At 70.4% G+C, this 17,068-nt stretch overlaps 2 protein-coding genes across 2 annotated transcripts; both read right to left on the reverse strand.

Annotated features, from left to right (window-relative positions):
* Positions 1-227: 227 nt before the first annotated feature.
* Positions 228-7,128, reverse strand: AMDHD2 (amidohydrolase domain containing 2). Its single transcript, XM_037507760.2, has 11 exons — positions 7,046-7,128; positions 6,676-6,812; positions 6,462-6,601; positions 2,989-3,043; positions 2,617-2,829; positions 2,451-2,539; positions 2,144-2,288; positions 1,967-2,074; positions 1,785-1,853; positions 963-1,064; positions 228-705 (listed from the first exon to the last, which is right to left on the reverse strand). The coding sequence occupies exons 1-11, from the start codon at positions 7,126-7,128 to the stop codon at positions 617-619; spliced, it is 1,230 nt and encodes a 409-aa protein (XP_037363657.1). The 3' UTR covers positions 228-616.
* Positions 7,129-7,505: 377 nt separating this feature from the next.
* ATP6V0C (ATPase H+ transporting V0 subunit c) lies at positions 7,506-11,706 on the reverse strand. Its single transcript, XM_037504600.2, has 3 exons — positions 11,504-11,706; positions 7,978-8,161; positions 7,506-7,865 (listed from the first exon to the last, which is right to left on the reverse strand). The coding sequence occupies exons 1-3, from the start codon at positions 11,580-11,582 to the stop codon at positions 7,661-7,663; spliced, it is 468 nt and encodes a 155-aa protein (XP_037360497.1). The 5' UTR covers positions 11,583-11,706; the 3' UTR covers positions 7,506-7,660.
* Positions 11,707-17,068: the final 5,362 nt, after the last annotated feature.

Here is a 17,068-nt window from a genome sequence, read left to right on the forward strand (position 1 = left end):
TTTAGGAGGCAGCCCGGTGTTTATTCATGCCACACATCCCCCAGCCGGGCACGGGGCTCACACAGGGCATCTCCCAGCCCCACCGGGCCCATGAGGGGCACACATCACGTACACCCTGAACCCAGTCCTGTGCTACCTGAGCCCCAACCCCCGTCCTTAATGTCCACCACCAATCTGCCACTTGAAACCCCAAAACGTCCCCTTTCCCTCTCCCCCTGACCTGCCAACTGTGCAGCCACCCCCAGCCCCTTCCGACTCCAGCCAGCACTGCCACGCTCGCCCTGGTCATCTCCAACCAACATCTCCTGTGGGTCCTCAAGCCCCAAGCGAAGCCTTCTGACCCAGGGCCCCTGTCACCTGCACGGGACCCACCAAGCGAGGGGGTGCTGCCCCTCCCACCCTGCAGCCACCAACACGCCCGAGAGGCACTCCAAGGTGATGCGAGAAGCAAGACGCAGAGACGAAGCGGCCCTGCAGGATGAGCGTTTATCCAGCTGGCCAGCACCAGGCAGCCGTCCCAGGGCCAGGCCCCTCACTCCCCAGAGACCAGCTCCTGGGTGGCCCAGCCCTGACAGTGTCCAGCTGGGGCTGGGCATCCTCTCCGGCCACGGCGTGGTCACTGCCGGGCCACCTCCGCCTGCCACACCAGCTCGCCCGAGATGTAGGTGGCTTGCACGTGGAGGGCGTCATCCAGCACCACGAAGTCTGCAGAGGCGAGGGTGAGCCGCGGCCCCTGCCCGCCCCCGCCCGCCCGTCCAGGCTGGGAGGACATGGCCTGGGTCGCCACGGACCCCGGAACCAAGACTCCTGGCGGCGGCAGGAGACAGGGACCGAGCTCCCTGAGGCCCCTCACCTGGCTGTCTCGGGTTCCCGACCCTCTAGTCTGATGCAAAGGGGCGCCCGCCCAACTCACGACTCCCACCGCTTTGGGCTGCCCCGGCCGCCCTGCATTGGGCCCTGACCTGCGTCGGCCCCGAAGTCCAGGGTCCCCTTGCGCTTCTCCAGCCCCAGCAGCTGGGCGGGGTGCAGGGACGCGGCCTCCAGGGCCGACTCCACACTGCAGCCTGCTCCGGGGACACAGTGGCTGACCACCCGCAAGCCCCAGCAAGCGAGTCCTGTGACTGGGGGGTGGGGGGGGGCACCAGGACTGCGCCAGATGGGCAGAGCTCCACCCCCTGCCAGCCCTGGGGCCGCCGCTCACCCTCCCAGGCCAGTAGGAACTCTCCTCGGTGACAAAAGCTCTTCCCCAGGCAGAGGACCCCGCGAGGCAGGAACTGGGCGTCCGAGCAGCCACCGAGACCCAGCGCTCTGCCCATGCCCCGCCCCATGAAGTGACCGAAGTCATTGTCTGTCCTTCAGGTCACCCCGTCCCTCTGCCTCTCCGGCCGCCTGGTCTCCCTCCTGCGGCCTGAGCAGCCCCGCGGCCCTGCCAAGAGCCCCACAGCCTCTGCGGACCCCCTCCCCTCACAGGGCAGCCACCCTCCCGAGGGCCCCCAACAGCCCGAACTCAGAGCTCTGGCCACAGCCGCACCAGCCAAGTCCTAGCACCCTCGGGGCCCTGTGCTCAGTGCAGCGAGCGCCCTCAACCTCTCAGGTGCTGGGGCTCCACCCCCCAGGCTCATCTGTGCCTCCCCTGCTGGGGGTGCCCTTGGCCACATCCCCAGGGCGTGTCCTGTTCCCTGGGGACGCCCAAATGCAGGACCCTGGTGGCCTCCACTCTACCCTCCAGCCTCCCCCAGATGCAGGCTCCAGCCCCCCAAACGGGCGCCCCCAGGCCCTCTCACCCGTGGCCTGCAGAAAGTGCCGGACGCAGACGTCCATCGGGGCGATGCTGCCGCTCAGCGTCTTGGTGCCTGGAGAGCAGGGGAGCAGGCTGAGGGGCCGGGCCGCAGGGGGTAGCGGCACCCAGGTCCACCAGACGGCTGCGCGGCTGTTCTCACGTGGCCAGTGCGTGGGAGCCGCTCACCTGCCACATAGGCCGTCAGCCCGTCCACCTCCACCTCCTGCTGCCCCAGCGTGTGCCGGCCGTTGCCCAAGCCCAGGGCGGGGACAGCGTCCGTGACCAGCACCAGCCCTGTGGGGGGAGGAGACTCAGGCCCTGCCGTGCCCGGCCCCGCCAGCCCCGCCCCCTGCCGCTGCTCACCCTGGGGGTGCGCCCGGTGGGCGATGCGCAGGGCGGCAGGGTTGGTGTGGATGCCGTCAGCGATCATCCCGTAGAAGATGTGCCGGCCCGGAGGCAGCTGGTCGCTGGTCAGGAGCCCCACGATGCCTGGGTCCCGGTGGTGGAACTGGGCAGGAGCAGGGGGCAGCTGAGCGACAGCAGGGCCCTGACACCCAGCCAGCGGCACTCAGGCAGCATGGACCCCCCAGCCCGGGGCGCTCATAGGCAGCGTGGACCCCCAAGCCCGGGGCGCTCAGGCAGCGTGGACCCCCCAGCCCGGGGCGCTCACAGGCAGCATGGCGTTGAAGAGGTGAGTGATGAAGGTGGCCCCGCTCTGCACGGCTTCCTCCGCTGCCCGCAGATCAGCCACCGAGTGTCCTGCACCGGGGACAGGACTCAGCCCCCGAAGCCCACCTAGGACCCCAGGCAGGTTGGCCGCGCAGGGCACCTCTCACCTAGGGACACACACACGCCGCGAGCCGTCAGCGCCTGGATCACCTCATGGCTGCGGCCCAGCTCGGGAGCCAGCGTGACGATGCGGACGTTGTCCAGTGGCCCGTACGTGGCCAGCACATCGTGGAAAGCATTTTCCTCAAAGGAGCGCAGATGGTCCTCGGGGTGTGCACCCCGTTTCTCGCGGCTGATGAACGGACCCTCCAGGTGCACCCCTGGGAGGAGGGGAGCGGATGGTGCCAGCAGGCCCCACCCGAAGGCTCTGTCCAGCCTTCTCACCAGCAACCCCCCAGTAGGGCATCTGGAGGGAGGGGCTGCCACCAGGTCCCCAAGGAGCCTCCCGGGGTGGGGGCAAGGAGAGGTTAGCCACTCACCGAGGACCCCAGCCCCATGGGGACCACCACTCTTCACGGGGATCTGAGGAAGGACCTGGGGGGAACCAGCTGTCAAAGCCCTGCCCCCCACGCCCCAGCACCCAGAGGTCACAGCCCCGCAAGGTCGGAGGCCAGAGCCCAGCCCAGTGCCTGCTGGCCCCTCCTCGGACATGAGGACAGGCTGCGTGCGGGGACGCAACGCACGACAGCGCTAATGAGCCAGCGGCCAGAGCAGAGGCGACGCGGTGAGGAGCCCCAGGCAGGCAGGCTGGCAGCCAGCGGGGTGACTCGGCCCACCCTGGCTCTCGAGATGGCTCCAGCCCAGGCAGCAGGGGACACAGCTGGGGACACAAGCCTGGAGAGCCTGTGGGGATGGAGCCCAGAGGCGGCGCGGGCCAGACGGAGCTGAGGGCAGACGTGGGGCGGAGCCACGAGTCAGGGCCCCATGCCGGGCTGGGCATCTCTGGGAAGGTGACGCGTTTGACGGGCACCACACCCCCGCAGGGGGGCCACGGAGGACCCAGCACCGGGCAGCCTGATGGCTGGCCATGTTCACCCCTAAGCTCCCCCAGAAGCAAAGACGCTTTCCCAGGCTGAGGAAGAGGGCGGGAGGGGACCACGCACGGGGGACGCTGAGCGACGGGCACTGCACCCCCGGGCTCGGCCTTGGCTGCCCCCGGCTCTGGCCCTGAGAAATGGGGGCACGGACAAGAGGAGCTGGATCCCCAAGTGTGCTGCCAGGCGCCCGGAGGGCAGTGGGGACACTGGGGAGGACGGCGCGAGCGCAGCTGTCTCGTGAGCAGCCTGAGAAAGGATTCGAAGGGGGCCCGGGGCGCCCCGGGAAGCTCCCTAGCCCACGGACGGCCTGAAGCCTCGGGAAGGAGACCTGGAGCGCTCGGCTGGCAGCACGGAAGCCAGGCGGGGCACCTGCAGCCTCGGCAACTCCCCGGGCCGGAGGCCTCGCAGCTGAGACCAGACTGGGTGCTGGGGGAGACCTGCCGCGGCGGGGAGACGCCGGCACCGCAATGGGACGCCCGAGAGAGGCACCGACAGGTGGAAACTCGGGAGCGGCTGGGAGGCCAGCCATGGAATCACCACAGGACAGAAAGCGGCAAGAGAGGAAGCCACCAAGGAAACTCTTCCAAAAAAGGCAAAACCAAAAGCAAAACCAAACTCCTGGCGGAGGCCCGGCCCCGGCAAGAACCCCGGGCCAGAGGGAAGACGCCACGAGGGAGGAAACAAAGGCCCGGGGGCCACACGGCGTCTGGCTTCTCGGCAACCCTGTAAGTCGAAAGACAAACACGGCAGAGCCTTCACGGCCGCGAGGACGGGGCCTGCGGGCCAGAAGCCGAGCCCGGCGGGGCGCTCGCTCGAGAGCAACAGTCCCGCCGTGGAAGCTACTGCGGGGCGGGCTCCACAGAAAGGAAGGGGCCAACCCCGGGGGAAGTCCGGGGCGCCGGGCGGGGAGAGCAAGCGCAAAGGACAGTGTCTCTCCGGGTGGGGGGCGGGGGGGCTTGGGGGACAGCTGGGCCCGGTGAGGCTGGTGGCCGGTGCCGGGAGAGCAGCCCCAAAGGTGCCGGCAGGGAGGCGAAGCCGACGTACACTGGCGCCTGGGGGCGCGAGGGAGAATGAGACCCTGGCACGGAGCCGGAGCTGGGTCTGCCGAGCGGGAAACTGAGCAAACAAGGAACCCCAGCGCCCGGAGGCCGGCGGGCAGGTGAGAGCGCGGGCAGGTGAGACGCCCGAGGCCGGCGATGACTCACCAAGCCACAGGCCATCTCTCGGGCGGACAGGGGCTGGGCGGCCCAAGAGGAAGCTCTGGGGCCCGAAAGGGAGTCAGTCCTTATCTCCCCTGCTGGAAGCCAGCGCCCGCATTTTTGAGCTCGGAGGACAAATTCCAGCAGAGTCAGCCACGCCTGAAAGTGGCTGTCCCTGGGTGGCGTGGGCGGGGCCGCCAGCTCTGCGGGGCGCCGCCGTGTGTACGTTCACCGGAGACCGAAACGGAGAAAGAGATGACGGCTGAGTGCCGTCAGGTGCTCGTGTGTGGAGTGAAGGGAATGAGGTGCACTCAAGCCGCCAAGCAAAGGCGAGACCAAATGGTGGGGGCAGGCCGGCTGCCCCCCAGGGGCCTGTTCCTGACTCAGCAGACAGTGGCCTGAAGCAGAGAGCAGGCCTGTGCCGTCCCCCCAGGGCAGAGGGCCGGAGAGTGTAAGCACAGAGACCGACAATGGATCCGCTGTGCCTGCGTGCAGGCCCTGGAGGGAGGGGGCCGAGCTCCTGAGACGGGCCTGGTTTCCCATCCAAAGGCTTCCACTGGCACCTCATCGGCTCATTCTCTGCCTCCTGAGGCTCTTTCCTGCGAGGCTATGTGGGAGGTCCAGGCCGGGGAGAAAACACAGACGTCCCACTGGCCAGAAGCTCCTCCTGAGGAGATACGGCAGGCCCGGAAGGTGCCTGCAGGGGCGGCCATGGAGAGGGCAGGGGCGTGCAGAGTGCTGCAACCCCGGATGGCTGTTGGGGAGCCCAGAGTGGGGCCAAATCAGGGCCAGGAGCCCCCAACAGCAGGAAAGTGAGCTGGGTTTTAACCCAACTCTGTGGTAGGACAACGGGGGACACTTTAAGAGCTGCACTGGCCTTCACTCAGGGCTCCGCAGGCTCGGGGGGTGTGCAGCAAGCATGGAGCCGAGGGCCGCAGGCCAAAGGGGTGGGTTCCATGCCTACACTCATTTTAGGACTAAGACCCCAAAGCTCAGGAGGGAGTGCGGGGTGTGAAGAGCTGCAGTTGGGTGGCAGGTCAGGAGGCCCTGCCCCAGCCCAGAGCCCACCTCCAGGCTCTGAGTGTCTACAGCCCGGAGAAAGCCCCACAGCGGTGCCTGACTTGGGAGCTCCCTGGAGAAAGGGCAGGCGCGGGCTTCCTGACCGGGATGCCACAGAGCGCAGGGAACAGCACGTCCATGGCTTGAAGAGACCCTGGGCACCGAAGGGCCAAGGAGCTGGGTCCAGGAGACCCGCCCCGGAGGGCACCTGCACTGACGGCGGGGTCGGGGGCAGCGTGGCAGAGAGCAAAACCGGGCACGTTTCAAAGGAGAAACCCCGGAAGTGAGGACACAGGGGCTGGCCGGCATTAGGCAGAGTTTCTCTGGGGGGTCTTCACTGCAGTGTCAGCGGGACAAGGGAGGGAGCCCCGGCCTGCAGGCGCCTGGGAGGGGCAAGGAGAGGGGGCGCCCCAGCAACCCTGGGAAGGAGGCAGTTTCTGGAGCCTGGAGGCAGGAGCGCAGGCTGCGGGGGGAGAGCAGGTGAAAGTGCTGAGACAGCGAGCGGGAGGCGGAGGGTGGAGGGAGGCCAGGCCGCGCCGATGGGGGGAGAGGGCTGGGACCCAACCGCCAGGCTGAGGGCAGAGGAGGAAGACGAGACTCGAACAGCGATGGCTGAGCCTTGGGTCCCATTCCCTTGACGGGGGCGCGCGACCTCACCTTGTGATACACCTGCGGCGGCGAGGTGACCAGAGTGGGGCAGAAGGAGGTGACGCCGTGGGCCAGGATTCTCCGGGCCACCAGGTCGACCCCCGCACCCACATCCTCTGTGGCCTGAGAGAAGTCCACGCCAAATCCGCCTGCGACCACGGAAAAATGGGTGGCCAGGTGCGCGGAGGCCGCCGAGGCCCCCTCCCCAGGGCCCGGGACTCACCGTTGATCTGCACGTCGATGAAGCCCGGAGCCAGGATGCAGCCGCCGCAGTCCCGCTGCTCGTCGGCCACGCGCCGCTCCTCAAAGAACAGCTTCTCGGGGTCCAGGATGCGGCCCCCGCGCACCCACAGGTCCTCCCTGGGGGCAGAGCCCGCAAGCAGGCTCAGACCGCCGGCCGCCTCCGCCCCGCGCCCCCCCCAGGCCCTCCGCCCCGGCCCCGCGCCCCCCCAGCCGCCCCGGCCCCGCGCCCCCCGCCCCAGCAGCGCGCCCCGAGCCGCGCCCGCCCGGCCCCGCCGGCCTCGGCCCCGCGCCGCCCCGTCCCGGCCCCGCCGGCCCCGCGCCGCCCCGCCCCGGCCCCGGCCCGCGCCCACCGCAGCAGCGCGCGGCCCCGCAGCAGGCGGCAGTTGGTGAACTGGAGCACCCGCGCCCGCGCCGCGCCCCGGCCGCCGCGCATCGTGAGCCGCGCCGAGTTCCGGGCCGGCCGCGCCGGGCCCAGCTGACCGCCGCGTCACGTGCCGCCCGCGTGACCGCGCACGTGACCGCCCCCCCCCCCGGAACACACACAGGCGCAGTCACGTCCGGGAGCTTTATTGGGCGCCGGCCGCAGGCCCCGCCGGCCCGCGCGGGGTTCGTCCAAGGGGCCCCGGGGCCCCCGCCCCCGACGCGGCGCTGCGGAGGGCGGCTCTGGGGGCGAGGGGGCGCCACAGACGCGCGAACAGGTCAGATCTTTATAAATAAACATCCAGGAGGAGAAGTGACGACTCTAATCACCCGTACACACAGCGGGGCGGGGGGGGGGGGCGGCCCGGGGCGGGCGGCCCGGGGCTCACGCGCGGGGCGGGGGGCAAGGCCGGGCGAGGCGGGCACTAGGACACGCGCATTCACAAGACCAGCTACTGGGGGCGGCGCCCCGCGCGTGCGGCCGGGCTGCTCTTCTGGAATGAGGGGGGCCTTTACACCGTGGTCTGCGCCGCGGGGCGGGACGGCTACTTCGTGGACAGGATGAGGGCCACGATGAGCCCGTAGAGGCCCAGCACCTCGGCGAAGATGAGGATCAGGATCATGCCCACGAAGAGCCGGGGCTGCTGGGCCGTGCCGCGCACGCCCGCGTCCCCCACGATGCCGATGGCAAAGCCGGCCGCCAGCCCGCTCAGGCCCACGCTCAGGCCGGCGCCCAGCTGCAGGAAACTCCTGGGGGAGGAGGACACGGGTCAGTTAGCGCTGCCGGGCCCCTGGCCGCAGCCACCCAACCCCATGGCCCTCCCCTAGCCAGGGGCAGCAGCCTGGCCCCAGGCCCACCCACCTGTAGAGGGTGATGCCATCATTCAGGGAGTTGGCAATGAGGACAGCCACCACCAGGCCATAGATGGCGATGATGCCCGCCATGACCACGGGGATGATGGACTTCATGATCAGCTCCGGCCGCATGACGGACATGGCGGCAATGCCGGTGCCACTCTTGGCCGTACCGTAGGCAGCGCCCAGGGCTGTGGAGGAGAGAGGTGGTGAGTGGAGCACAGGGCCAGGACCCAGGGGAGGCTTCGGCACAGCTGAGGGCCACACCGGTCACCACAGGCAGGAGGGAGCGGAAAGCTGCAGCCAGTCAGGGGCAGAAGGGCCTCGAGGGGAACAGCCCCAGCAGGGCACTGGGGGCCTGCTTTTCTCCAGCAGAGACAAGCACAGCCACCCGGCCTCCCTGGAGCGCTGCTCTGCTGTCCAGCCCTGACCCTGCTCCCACCCGGAGGCATCAGCAGCATCCGCAGCCTTGCAGGTGAATGGCGGTGCAGCCACCCAGTCATGGGGACAGGGTGGGTGGCACAGGGGTCAGGCCAGGGTCTGCCTGTGGGCACTCAGGCACCACCTGGGGAGAGCAGCGCGTGGGGGGGGGTGGGGAGGCGCTGACCTAGGAAGCGCTGTCCTGCCAGGGGAGGTCAGGAGCGCAACTAGAGAGCAGCTGTGGGCACCTCAGCCTCGCAGCAGGCCGGGCCCTGGCATTTGGAGACGGTGCTTTGAACACCAGAGAGAAGGCTGTGCCAAGGGGGCGTGTGACCAGGGTCGTCGTGGGAGGGCCAGGGGTCACCTGCCTGGGGCCTCAGGTAAGGTCTGTCCCTCCTCCAAGCCCCCCCTCTGTGGTGTCCATCTTCAAGGCTAGCGGAGCGTTTGCCCGGGACAGGCACGGCCCGGGGTGCTCTTCTGACTCTTGCCACCTTCCCATGGCCGCCTGACTGCCTGAGCAGGGGACAGGGGCGGAGGTGGAGGGCCAGACAGGGGCGGAGGTGGAGGGCCAGAACAACCCCATGCATTGCCCTGTGGACTCCATCCCCGCTTACACGAGGTGTACTCAGCGCTCGCCAGCAGGGGGCGCAGCCCCCCCCACCCCGCAGAGCTAGAACCAGGGAGGGGGGGGGGGCAGGGTCCAGGAGAGCAGGGGGAGGGGAGAGGGGTCTACAGACAGGTTTCACTGTCAAGGTGACATCCGAGTGGAGGGGTGAGTGAGCAGGGAGGGGAGGAGGTGGTAGGGTGGGGCATGGCCTCCCCAGACACCCAAGCCACACACGGTGCCTTCGGCCTGGGGCTGGGGCCCTTCTTCTTCCGAAGCCTTTCCTGGACCTGTCTGGTCACGGGCATTCCGGGGGACTCCTGCCAGGCCCATCTACGCAAGGGCCCGCGCCACACTCCTGACTCAGGAGGGAGGGTGCAGCGTGGCACTGGGCGGGAGACCGGTTACCAGGAACTTGGCATCCCAGGTACCAGGACCCTGTGAGGCTGGAGCAGGCCAGGCCCGGGAAGGAACCAAGGGAAGCTCCTCAGGAGGGAAAAGCAGCGGGCAGCGGCCACAGGACCTGGCACTGGCTGGGGCGGCAAGGCCGCGGCACGGGGTGGAATCGGGGGGCACTTCCGGGAACACGGCCCCCAGCGGGGAGGAAGTCAGAAAACAGGACAAAGGAGAAGCTGACAGCTTCATGGAAGACGTGAAGAAAGCATGAAGGGTTTGTCCTGAGTCAAGCAGAAGGGGAAGCTGAAGAGGGCACGGGAGCGGGACGGCCCGGGCCGTGGTCCTGCAGCTCCGTCGGGCCCTCGGGCCAGGCAGGGAGCGGGGCAGGCCGTGGAGGTGGCTGGCAGCGACCCGAGTCTGAGAACGGAGGGGCTTGTTCGGGGAGGCCTGGGAAAGGCATGCTGGGAGCGAGGACCTCCTCAGAGGCTGCACGTGGCCAGCAGGAGGGGCAGCCGCCTCGGGGAGCAGGCCCCGGGCCCAGCGAGCCCCTGCCCTCCGCCACTCCTCAGGCCTGCTGGCCACTCGCACTGGAGAGCACGCAGCAGCTTTCGAAGGACAGAGGCAACTGGTGACTGCAGGGGCACTGAGGCGCAAACCCAGCTTCAGGTGTGGGCAGTGACTGCCAGGGTTAAGTTCCACCCGGACAGGGACCTGGCTCTGTTCGCTGATCTCCCCCAGGGCCCCGCACACAGGAGGGGGTCAATCCGCAGGTCCACACAGCAGCTCCCCGGTGGCTGGAGGCGAGGCCCTGCAGGCCTTCTGCCACAAAAGCTCACAGGCTGGGGGCGGGGCTGCTGCCCGCTGGGAGGTGCAGGACGCCAGGCAGCCCCCAGGGATGTGGAAAGAGCAGCCAGGGAGGGAAGGGGAAGTCCAGACCACTTCTCCCACCACAAATGACCCCTTCCTCGCACATGATGGGAGGGGCAGGGCTCACTCAGCAGCTCGTGACCGGCAGGCAGGCCCAGGCAAAGGGAGGCCCCCAGAGAGCAGAGCCCCCACGTATTTACAGTCAGCAGAGACTGTTTGGAGTCCAAACCCTCCACATACCTGCGCAGGGAGCCGCCCCCTCCACCGGGCAGGGTGGGGCCGGGCAGGGTCATCAAAGCCAGAAACCAGATTGAGGAGGAGGCCTAGGCCAGACCGGACCAGTCCCCGGGAGCTGCGGCCGGGCCAGGGCTCCATCGGCCACACACCCGGGGATGGCCCCGGTGCCCTTCTCTGGGGTTGGCCGTTTTTCACCAAAGCTGACACCCAGGACCCAACTGTGGAGACCCAATTTCGAAAGCAGGTGCCCTCAGGAAGCGTGGATCGCCCCTTCCCAGGCGGGGTCGTGCGCGCAGGCAGGCACCCCGCAGCCTGCCCTGAGGGCCCCGGTCCGGAGACCGGATCCGTCCACGCCGCCCTCCGTGCGCCCCTCTCGCTCGCCCGACACGGACTGGCCGGCCTCCCGGGCTTCCCCCTTCCCGCGTCGCCCGTGAGACCCCCGCCCGCGCCCGGGCCCGCCCGCGCCGGCCCCACCGCCCGCCGGCCCACGGGTATTGGGCAACGCCGCCCGCCCGCGCCGGAAGCGCTCGCCGGGAGCCGACCCGCCGCGCCCCGCCGGGCGCGTCTGCCGGGCCGGGCCGGCACCAGGGCGAGGGCCCGGCCGGGCGCGGGCCCGGCCCTCCGCCCCCGCCGCCGGGACCGGCCGGCCCGCGTCGGGAGCTGTCCGAGGTGTGATGTCACACCTGCCGCAGGCTGGGGGGGCGCGAGCAGGCGCAGGACGGCGCGCCCCCACCCCAGCCCGCCGCTCGCGGGCTAAGATGGCAGCGGCGCCGCCGCCCGCCCCCGCCCCCACGCGCCGCCGGGCCGCGCGGCCGGCCGGGACCCTCGGGGGCCGCGGGGCGCCCCCCCCGCCGCCCGCGGGGCCCCGACCCCCGCCCGCAGTCGCGTGAGGCCGGGCCCCCCGCGGCCCGCAGTCAGGTCAGAGTGACGTCACACACCGAGCCCGGCGGGCTGCGGGCCCGCGCGCCCCGGCGCCCCCGCCTCCCGGGCCTCCCGCCGCGGCGCTCACCGCTGAAGACCATGGCGGCCGAGGCGCCCATGACCGCGAAAAAGGAGGCGTACTCGGGGCCGCTCTTGGCCTCGGACATGTCTGCGGGTGGGGGGCGAGCGGCGCGGGCGGCGGCGGCGGCGGGCGAGGGCGGCGGGCGGCGGGAGCTGCGGAGGCGATCCGGCCCGTCAGCCGCTGCGCTCTAAATACCAGCACCGCAGGACAAAATGGCGGCGGCGGGCGCGTCACATGACCCGGGCCCCGCCCCTGCGGGCCGTACCACTCCGCCCGGCGGGGGTGCCGCGACCCCGGTGCGCCCCGCGGCCCGCCGACCGGCCCTGCGCGGCGCCGCCGCCCCGCCGCCCCGCGCCCCGGCCCTTCCTCCGCGGCCTGCCGGGGCGCTGCCGGGCGCGGGCTCCCCTCGAACCCCGCGGCGTTGGTGCCGTCCGCTCCCGGGGCCGGGCCGGGGCGGGGCGGGGCGGGGCGGTGGGCGCCGCATTAGCATACGGGGAGGGGCCTCGCGGGGCCCCGCCTCCTCTGCGGCGGCGGCTGCCGAGCGCGCGGGGCTCCGGGTGCGCCGCGCTCCGGGTGCGCGGGGCTCGGCGTTCCCCGCGCTGCCGCCGCCGTCGCCCCTGGGGCCGCGCGCGCGCCCGCCGTCTGCGGAGCCGACACCCGGGCCCCGGCGCCGGCCCGTCCGCCCCCCGCGCCTGTGCGGTCCCGCCGCCCCCGCCTGGCCGCCCGCGGCGCCCTCGCCGGTCCCCCTGCCCGGCCCGGCCCGGCGCGCGGGCTCGTCTGGCCTCCACATTTGCGCCTCCGGGGGGACGCGTGCCGGCCCAGGCCCGCCGGCGTCCAACCTGTGGAGGCGCCCCGGGAGCTCTGCGCGCGTCGAGGCGCTCCCCGGCTCCTCTTCCAGTCCCCCCTCCTGCCCGCGCCTTAGGGCCGCCTTCGCTTCTGGAGCAGTGGGGGGCACTGCCCTGAGATCCCGCGTGGGCGCCCAGCCCCCAAGCTGGAACCTTCATCTCAACGCTCCGGCCCCGGGCTCCTCGGGTGCCCTCGCCGCCAGGAGCCCGCGCCCGCCACCGGGTTTGGGTCTCCCGGAGCCACAAGCCCTGGGCCGAGCTCTCCCTCCCTGGATGGCCAGAGCGGCCAGAGGTCAGGGGGGCGGCGGCCAGGTCACCTTCCCGACCCCGAACTCCCCCTCTGAACTCGCAGCGCAGGAAGCGCCAGGTGTGTCCCCAGCGAAGCCTCCCTCTTCCTTGTCCGCCTCCCACTTTGGAAAGAGGAATCTTCACTTGGGGCTCCCGCCCTTCCTCCCAAGTACTCGCCCTTGCCAAGGTCACCTGGGCCACCCCTCTGTAAGCGCAGACACATCTGTCCTGCCGCCTGCGTGGCAGCCCTCTGCCAGCCTCCCCACCCGGCCTTTCTCCGGCTCACCTCTGCGGAGCGGACACCCTCATTCCTTCCTGGGGTCACAAGAAGGGCAAAGACAGGCCCAGGCCCTGCAGCCTCAGCTTCACTGCCGCCCAGGGGTGCCCAGGGCTCCCTGGGGCACTGCCCCGACCCTCATGGCTGCAGCTTTATCCTCCCCCTGGCACCCCCACATGCTGTGCCCTGCACCAAGCCGGGCTCCCAGGGAGCCCAAGGCCCGTGTGCTCAGCCCCCACACTCCAGGCACGCAGGACCAAGGTCAGGGGAGCCCAACTGGAGCTGGTGTTGGGGGGACGGGAGGATTTGGTCCCAGGGGAGAGGAGCAGAGCAGCCCACTGGGGCCGGAACCAGCGCAGATTTTTTTGCAAGCACATTGGTGGGTGAAACTCATGGACCCCAGTACAGCCGTGATCCCGAGGCTGGGACGTTGGGGAGACAGTCTCTTTCTTGGGCTCAGGGACCCCATCAGCTTCTCTGTCCTTGCCTTCACGTCGTGGCCCAGTTCCAGTGTGAGGCCACGGTGGGGTGCCCACACATGCAGCCTGCCTGTCTCACCCGGAGCTCACCCTGCCCCCACCGTCACTGCAGCACCTCAAGTATTTCCATTTCCAGCAAAGGACTCGCCGTCCACCCAGCAGCCGGCACAGCAGCGGCGAGTCACAGCCCCGCTCCTCCTTACTCACCGCCGAGATCCCCAGTTCTGCCTGGGGGGTTCCCGAGCCCCTCCCCCTCCTGGGTGTCTAACCTGGGTCCTGGGAAGACTCACCTGGTCTGCCCACTGCTGTCCAAGGGGGTCTAGCTGACGCTCCCGGACTCCGCCTGCCCAGAGCACTGGGGGCAGCCAGCCCCGGCACGGCCCACTGAGGAAGACAGCGCTATTGCCCTCATTTTGTGGACAAGGAAAGGCCCGGGAGGACTGAGTGCCCTGCCCAGGTCTCCGGACTCCTCAGAAGGCCCAGGGTGCCTTCTTGGCCTCACCGCCCAGAGGGCCCTGGGGTGGGATGGGACGTGGGCAGGGGAGGGAACGGCCAGGGGCCGCTGCTGCCTTCTCCTCCCAGCCAGCACCCCATCAGGAGCCCCTTGCATGAGGTGGGGGGGTGCCTGGCTCTCCAGGAACGCAGGAACTCAGTCTGGGCCCCTGGCAGAGGCGGGCGGCGGGTGGGCTCCCTCAGGGCCGGGGAGAGAAGCGCCCGGCCCCTGCAGAGGCCTGAGGAGGGAGGGCGCTGGGGAGACACGGAAGCCAGTGATGAAACCCTAAATGGCCCCACAGGGTTGGAAAGATGAAGCTCCCCGAGGGAGCCACTGCAACGGAGGAAAAGGGCCCAGCGGCGGCCCAGCAGCCCGGGCAGCTCGAGGGCCGGCAGTCCCGCTGGCCCGCACAGGCGGCTGGAGGGCGGGGGCGCAAGAGGCAGGGGTGCTGCTGGAGGCCCTGCGCGAAGCTGATCTGGGGGGGGTTTAGTTAGGGCCTGTGAACGCTACAGGCGGCTCGGTACCGTCCGCAGGTAAGTGCGGGTCCACCGGCAGGGCGGGCCGGGCCGCGGGTTGGGGAGCCGCCGCCCCAGCACCCCAGCTGGATGTCAGGCCCGGGGGCAGGAGGTCGGCGGCGGAAGGTGGGCTGCTGGGGCGCCGGGGCTCTGGCCTCCCGCCGCCGACCAGCGCGGGTGACCCGACGGGCCTGGCCCGCCCCACGCCCGGGCCGCGGTGGCCGGAGGGGGCGCGGCGGGCGCGGGCCGCCAGGGGGCGCGGCGGCCCCGCCTGAGTCCGCGGCCCGGGGGTGTCCAAGGCGCCCTGTGATCCGGGCCCGCGCTCCAGGGGAGCCGGTCCAGGGACGCGTCCTCGCCCCGCGCGGCCCCGGGCCTCGCCTGCCCCGAGCGCCGTCCGGCCGGCCGGGACCACCGCCCGCCCCGTCCTGGCTCAGCCCCCAGCGCCCCGCAGGCTCCGCGGCCCCGGGACGGCCCCGGGGGGGCCCGATGCGGCGGCTGGGGTGCGGCCCCCCGCGCCGTGGCCGGGTGCGGGGCCGGCCAGCCTGGACGGCCGCGCGGGGTGCGGCCCAGGGCGAGGCGCCCGCTCCGGGGCACGGGCCTCCCGGGGGAACGTGGGCGTCGGGCCGCGCCCGATACCTGTGGACCTGCCGAGCGCGGGGCAGCCAGACTCCCCCCGGGTAACGTCGGTTTTAAAAATAAAACAGAGCCTTCACGCCGCGGGGGAGGCGCGGGTGCGGCCGTGAGCGCCCGCGGGGGGGGCCTGGGGGGCGGGGACGATGGAGGGAGCACGGCCCACCGCCCGGGGAGGCAGCCTGGGGAACGCGCGGGTCACAGCTCTGCACCCCCACCTCCAGCCACGGCACCGAGGGGGTCAGGGCCTGCCCTGCCGCCCGCGAGTCTGGGTGCTAACCCCCAGATCCCTGCCCCTCTGCCTGAGGTCAGCCCCCCACATGCAGACCGCCTTCCCGCCCAGGCACTCGCACCCCTTTCCGGAATCATGCCAGGCAGGGCACTACCAGCGGCTCAGGAAAGGGGCCCCCTGGCCGGCGCCACGGGCTGGAGGCTGGAGGAGGGAGCTGAGGGGGCAGCGCTGGGGGCCAGGCCTCCACCCCCCACCCAGGCCGGCCCAGCTCTGGCCGCAGAGGCAGCGGGGCAGTGAGACAGGGCGGCAGCCAGCGTGGGGCAGAGGGGGCGGGCAGGAGGGTGCGGGGACGGCCGCGAGGGGGCAGAGGACGGGGCTTCGCTTCTCCACCGCATGCAAGAAGGCCAGGAGTGGGAGAGACCGGACACCACCGACGTCACCCCGGGAGCATGCTCGGCCAGGAGCCCTCCCACGTTCTCCGCTGGAGATTTGGGTCACGCTCCTGCCATCGCGTCCCCCGTGGGCCCCGTGAACTGAGGAAACACCCGGAAGGCGTCAGCTACGCGTCCCCCCTCAAGCCTGGCAGCCTCCTGCCCCTTCCCGCCGCCCTTCCCACGGGCGTTCGTGCATCAAGGCCTTCGTGGCTCCAGAGGGTCCACGGTGCCGTCAGTGACCATCGTCCAGCCACAGCCACGGGCCCTGGGCCCTGCCTCCTGCAGCATCTTCGCTGTCCCGAGCCTTACCCGCTGCTCCCGTGCCTTCCCGCAGGAGCCCGGCAGGGACCCCGCCCAGTCAGCCAGGCCTCTGGGGCCCCTCCTGCAGGAGGTCAGGCCCCTGGACCTGCCCCCAGGGTGAAGCGCCTTGACCTCGAGACCTGGCCAGAGGCACGGTCGCACATCCAGACGGCACATCCAGGGAAGGTGCTATCACCGCAGCTGAATGTTCACGCCAGATCTGAACACCCACGTGCTTTTCTGCTTGAGGGGGTGCAGAAGGGCAGCTCTGGGAGGCCTGCCTTGCCCTGGGCTGGACCTGTCGAGGGGGGAGGGCAGGGCACAGCGCTGCGAGGGCCTGGGGGCCGCGCCCTGAGGGCCTCCAGTGGCTGTTCCAAGCAGTGTTAGTGTTGTGAATTTGATGACGTTCTGGATTTAATAAAAGTGGCAGTAAATAGCTATAAAATTAAATCTATTGGGCCTCCCCTGGTGGCGCAGTGGTTGAGCGCTGGGTTGCGAAGCTGCCCGCAGCCTCTGTAGCACCAGTTCAATCCCCGGCCACCAGGCGAGGGTCCCACATGGCGCGCAGACCTCTCCTGCCGCCCGCTGCTCCCCTCAGCAGTGGACTTCGGTCCTTCTGCCTGCTCTGCTCCCCGCTCTGGCTCTGGTGGATTCTCTCACCCTCCCGCGCTTCTGACTGTACCCAGTGCTTGTATAAATAAATCTTTTTTAAAAAAAATCTTTTTAAAAAAGGACAAATTGAAATACTAATTTAAATGCAATTAATCAGGGCCTCCCCGGTGGCGCAGCGGTTGAGCGCTGGGTTGCGAAGCTGCCCGCGGCCTCTGCGGCGCCGGTTCGATCCCTGGCTGCTCCCCAGCCACCGGAGGAGGGTCCCGCATGGCGTGCAGACCTCTCCTGCCGCCCGCTGCTCCCCTCAGCAGTGTCCTTCGGTCCTTCTGCCTGCTCTGCTCCCCACTCTGGCTCTGGTGAATTCTCTCACCCTCCCATGCTTCTCACTGTACCCAGTGCATGTAAAAACAAAACAAACAAATAAAATAAATAAATAAAACATGCCTCTATTAAAAAAAAATAAATA

This window comes from Talpa occidentalis, unplaced genomic scaffold, assembly GCF_014898055.3.
Source record: "Talpa occidentalis isolate TD23 unplaced genomic scaffold, MPIMG_talOcc4v2.1 talOcc4.12, whole genome shotgun sequence".
NCBI lineage: Eukaryota > Metazoa > Chordata > Mammalia > Eulipotyphla > Talpidae > Talpa > Talpa occidentalis.

Bases quoted from the DNA above. Each gene is read 5' to 3' on its own strand.
- AMDHD2 (XM_037507760.2), bottom strand. From the start codon at position 7,128: ATGCGCGGCGGCCGGGGCGCGGCGCGGGCGCGGGTGCTCCAGTTCACC. The intron at 6,813-7,045 runs GTGGGCGCGGGC...CTCTGCCCCCAG, and splicing joins CGGGGCCGCGCGCTGCTGCG to GGAGGACCTGTGGGTGCGCG. The intron at 2,289-2,450 runs GTGAGCGCCCCG...GCTCCTGCCCAG, and splicing joins TCTTCAACGCCATGCTGCCT to TTCCACCACCGGGACCCAGG.
- ATP6V0C (XM_037504600.2), bottom strand. From the start codon at position 11,582: ATGTCCGAGGCCAAGAGCGGCCCCGAGTACGCCTCCTTTTTCGCGGTC. The intron at 8,162-11,503 runs GTGAGCGCCGCG...TCTCCTCCACAG, and splicing joins GGCCGCCATGGTCTTCAGCG to CCCTGGGCGCTGCCTACGGT. The intron at 7,866-7,977 runs GTGGGTGGGCCT...CTCCTCCCCCAG, and splicing joins GATGGCATCACCCTCTACAG to GAGTTTCCTGCAGCTGGGCG.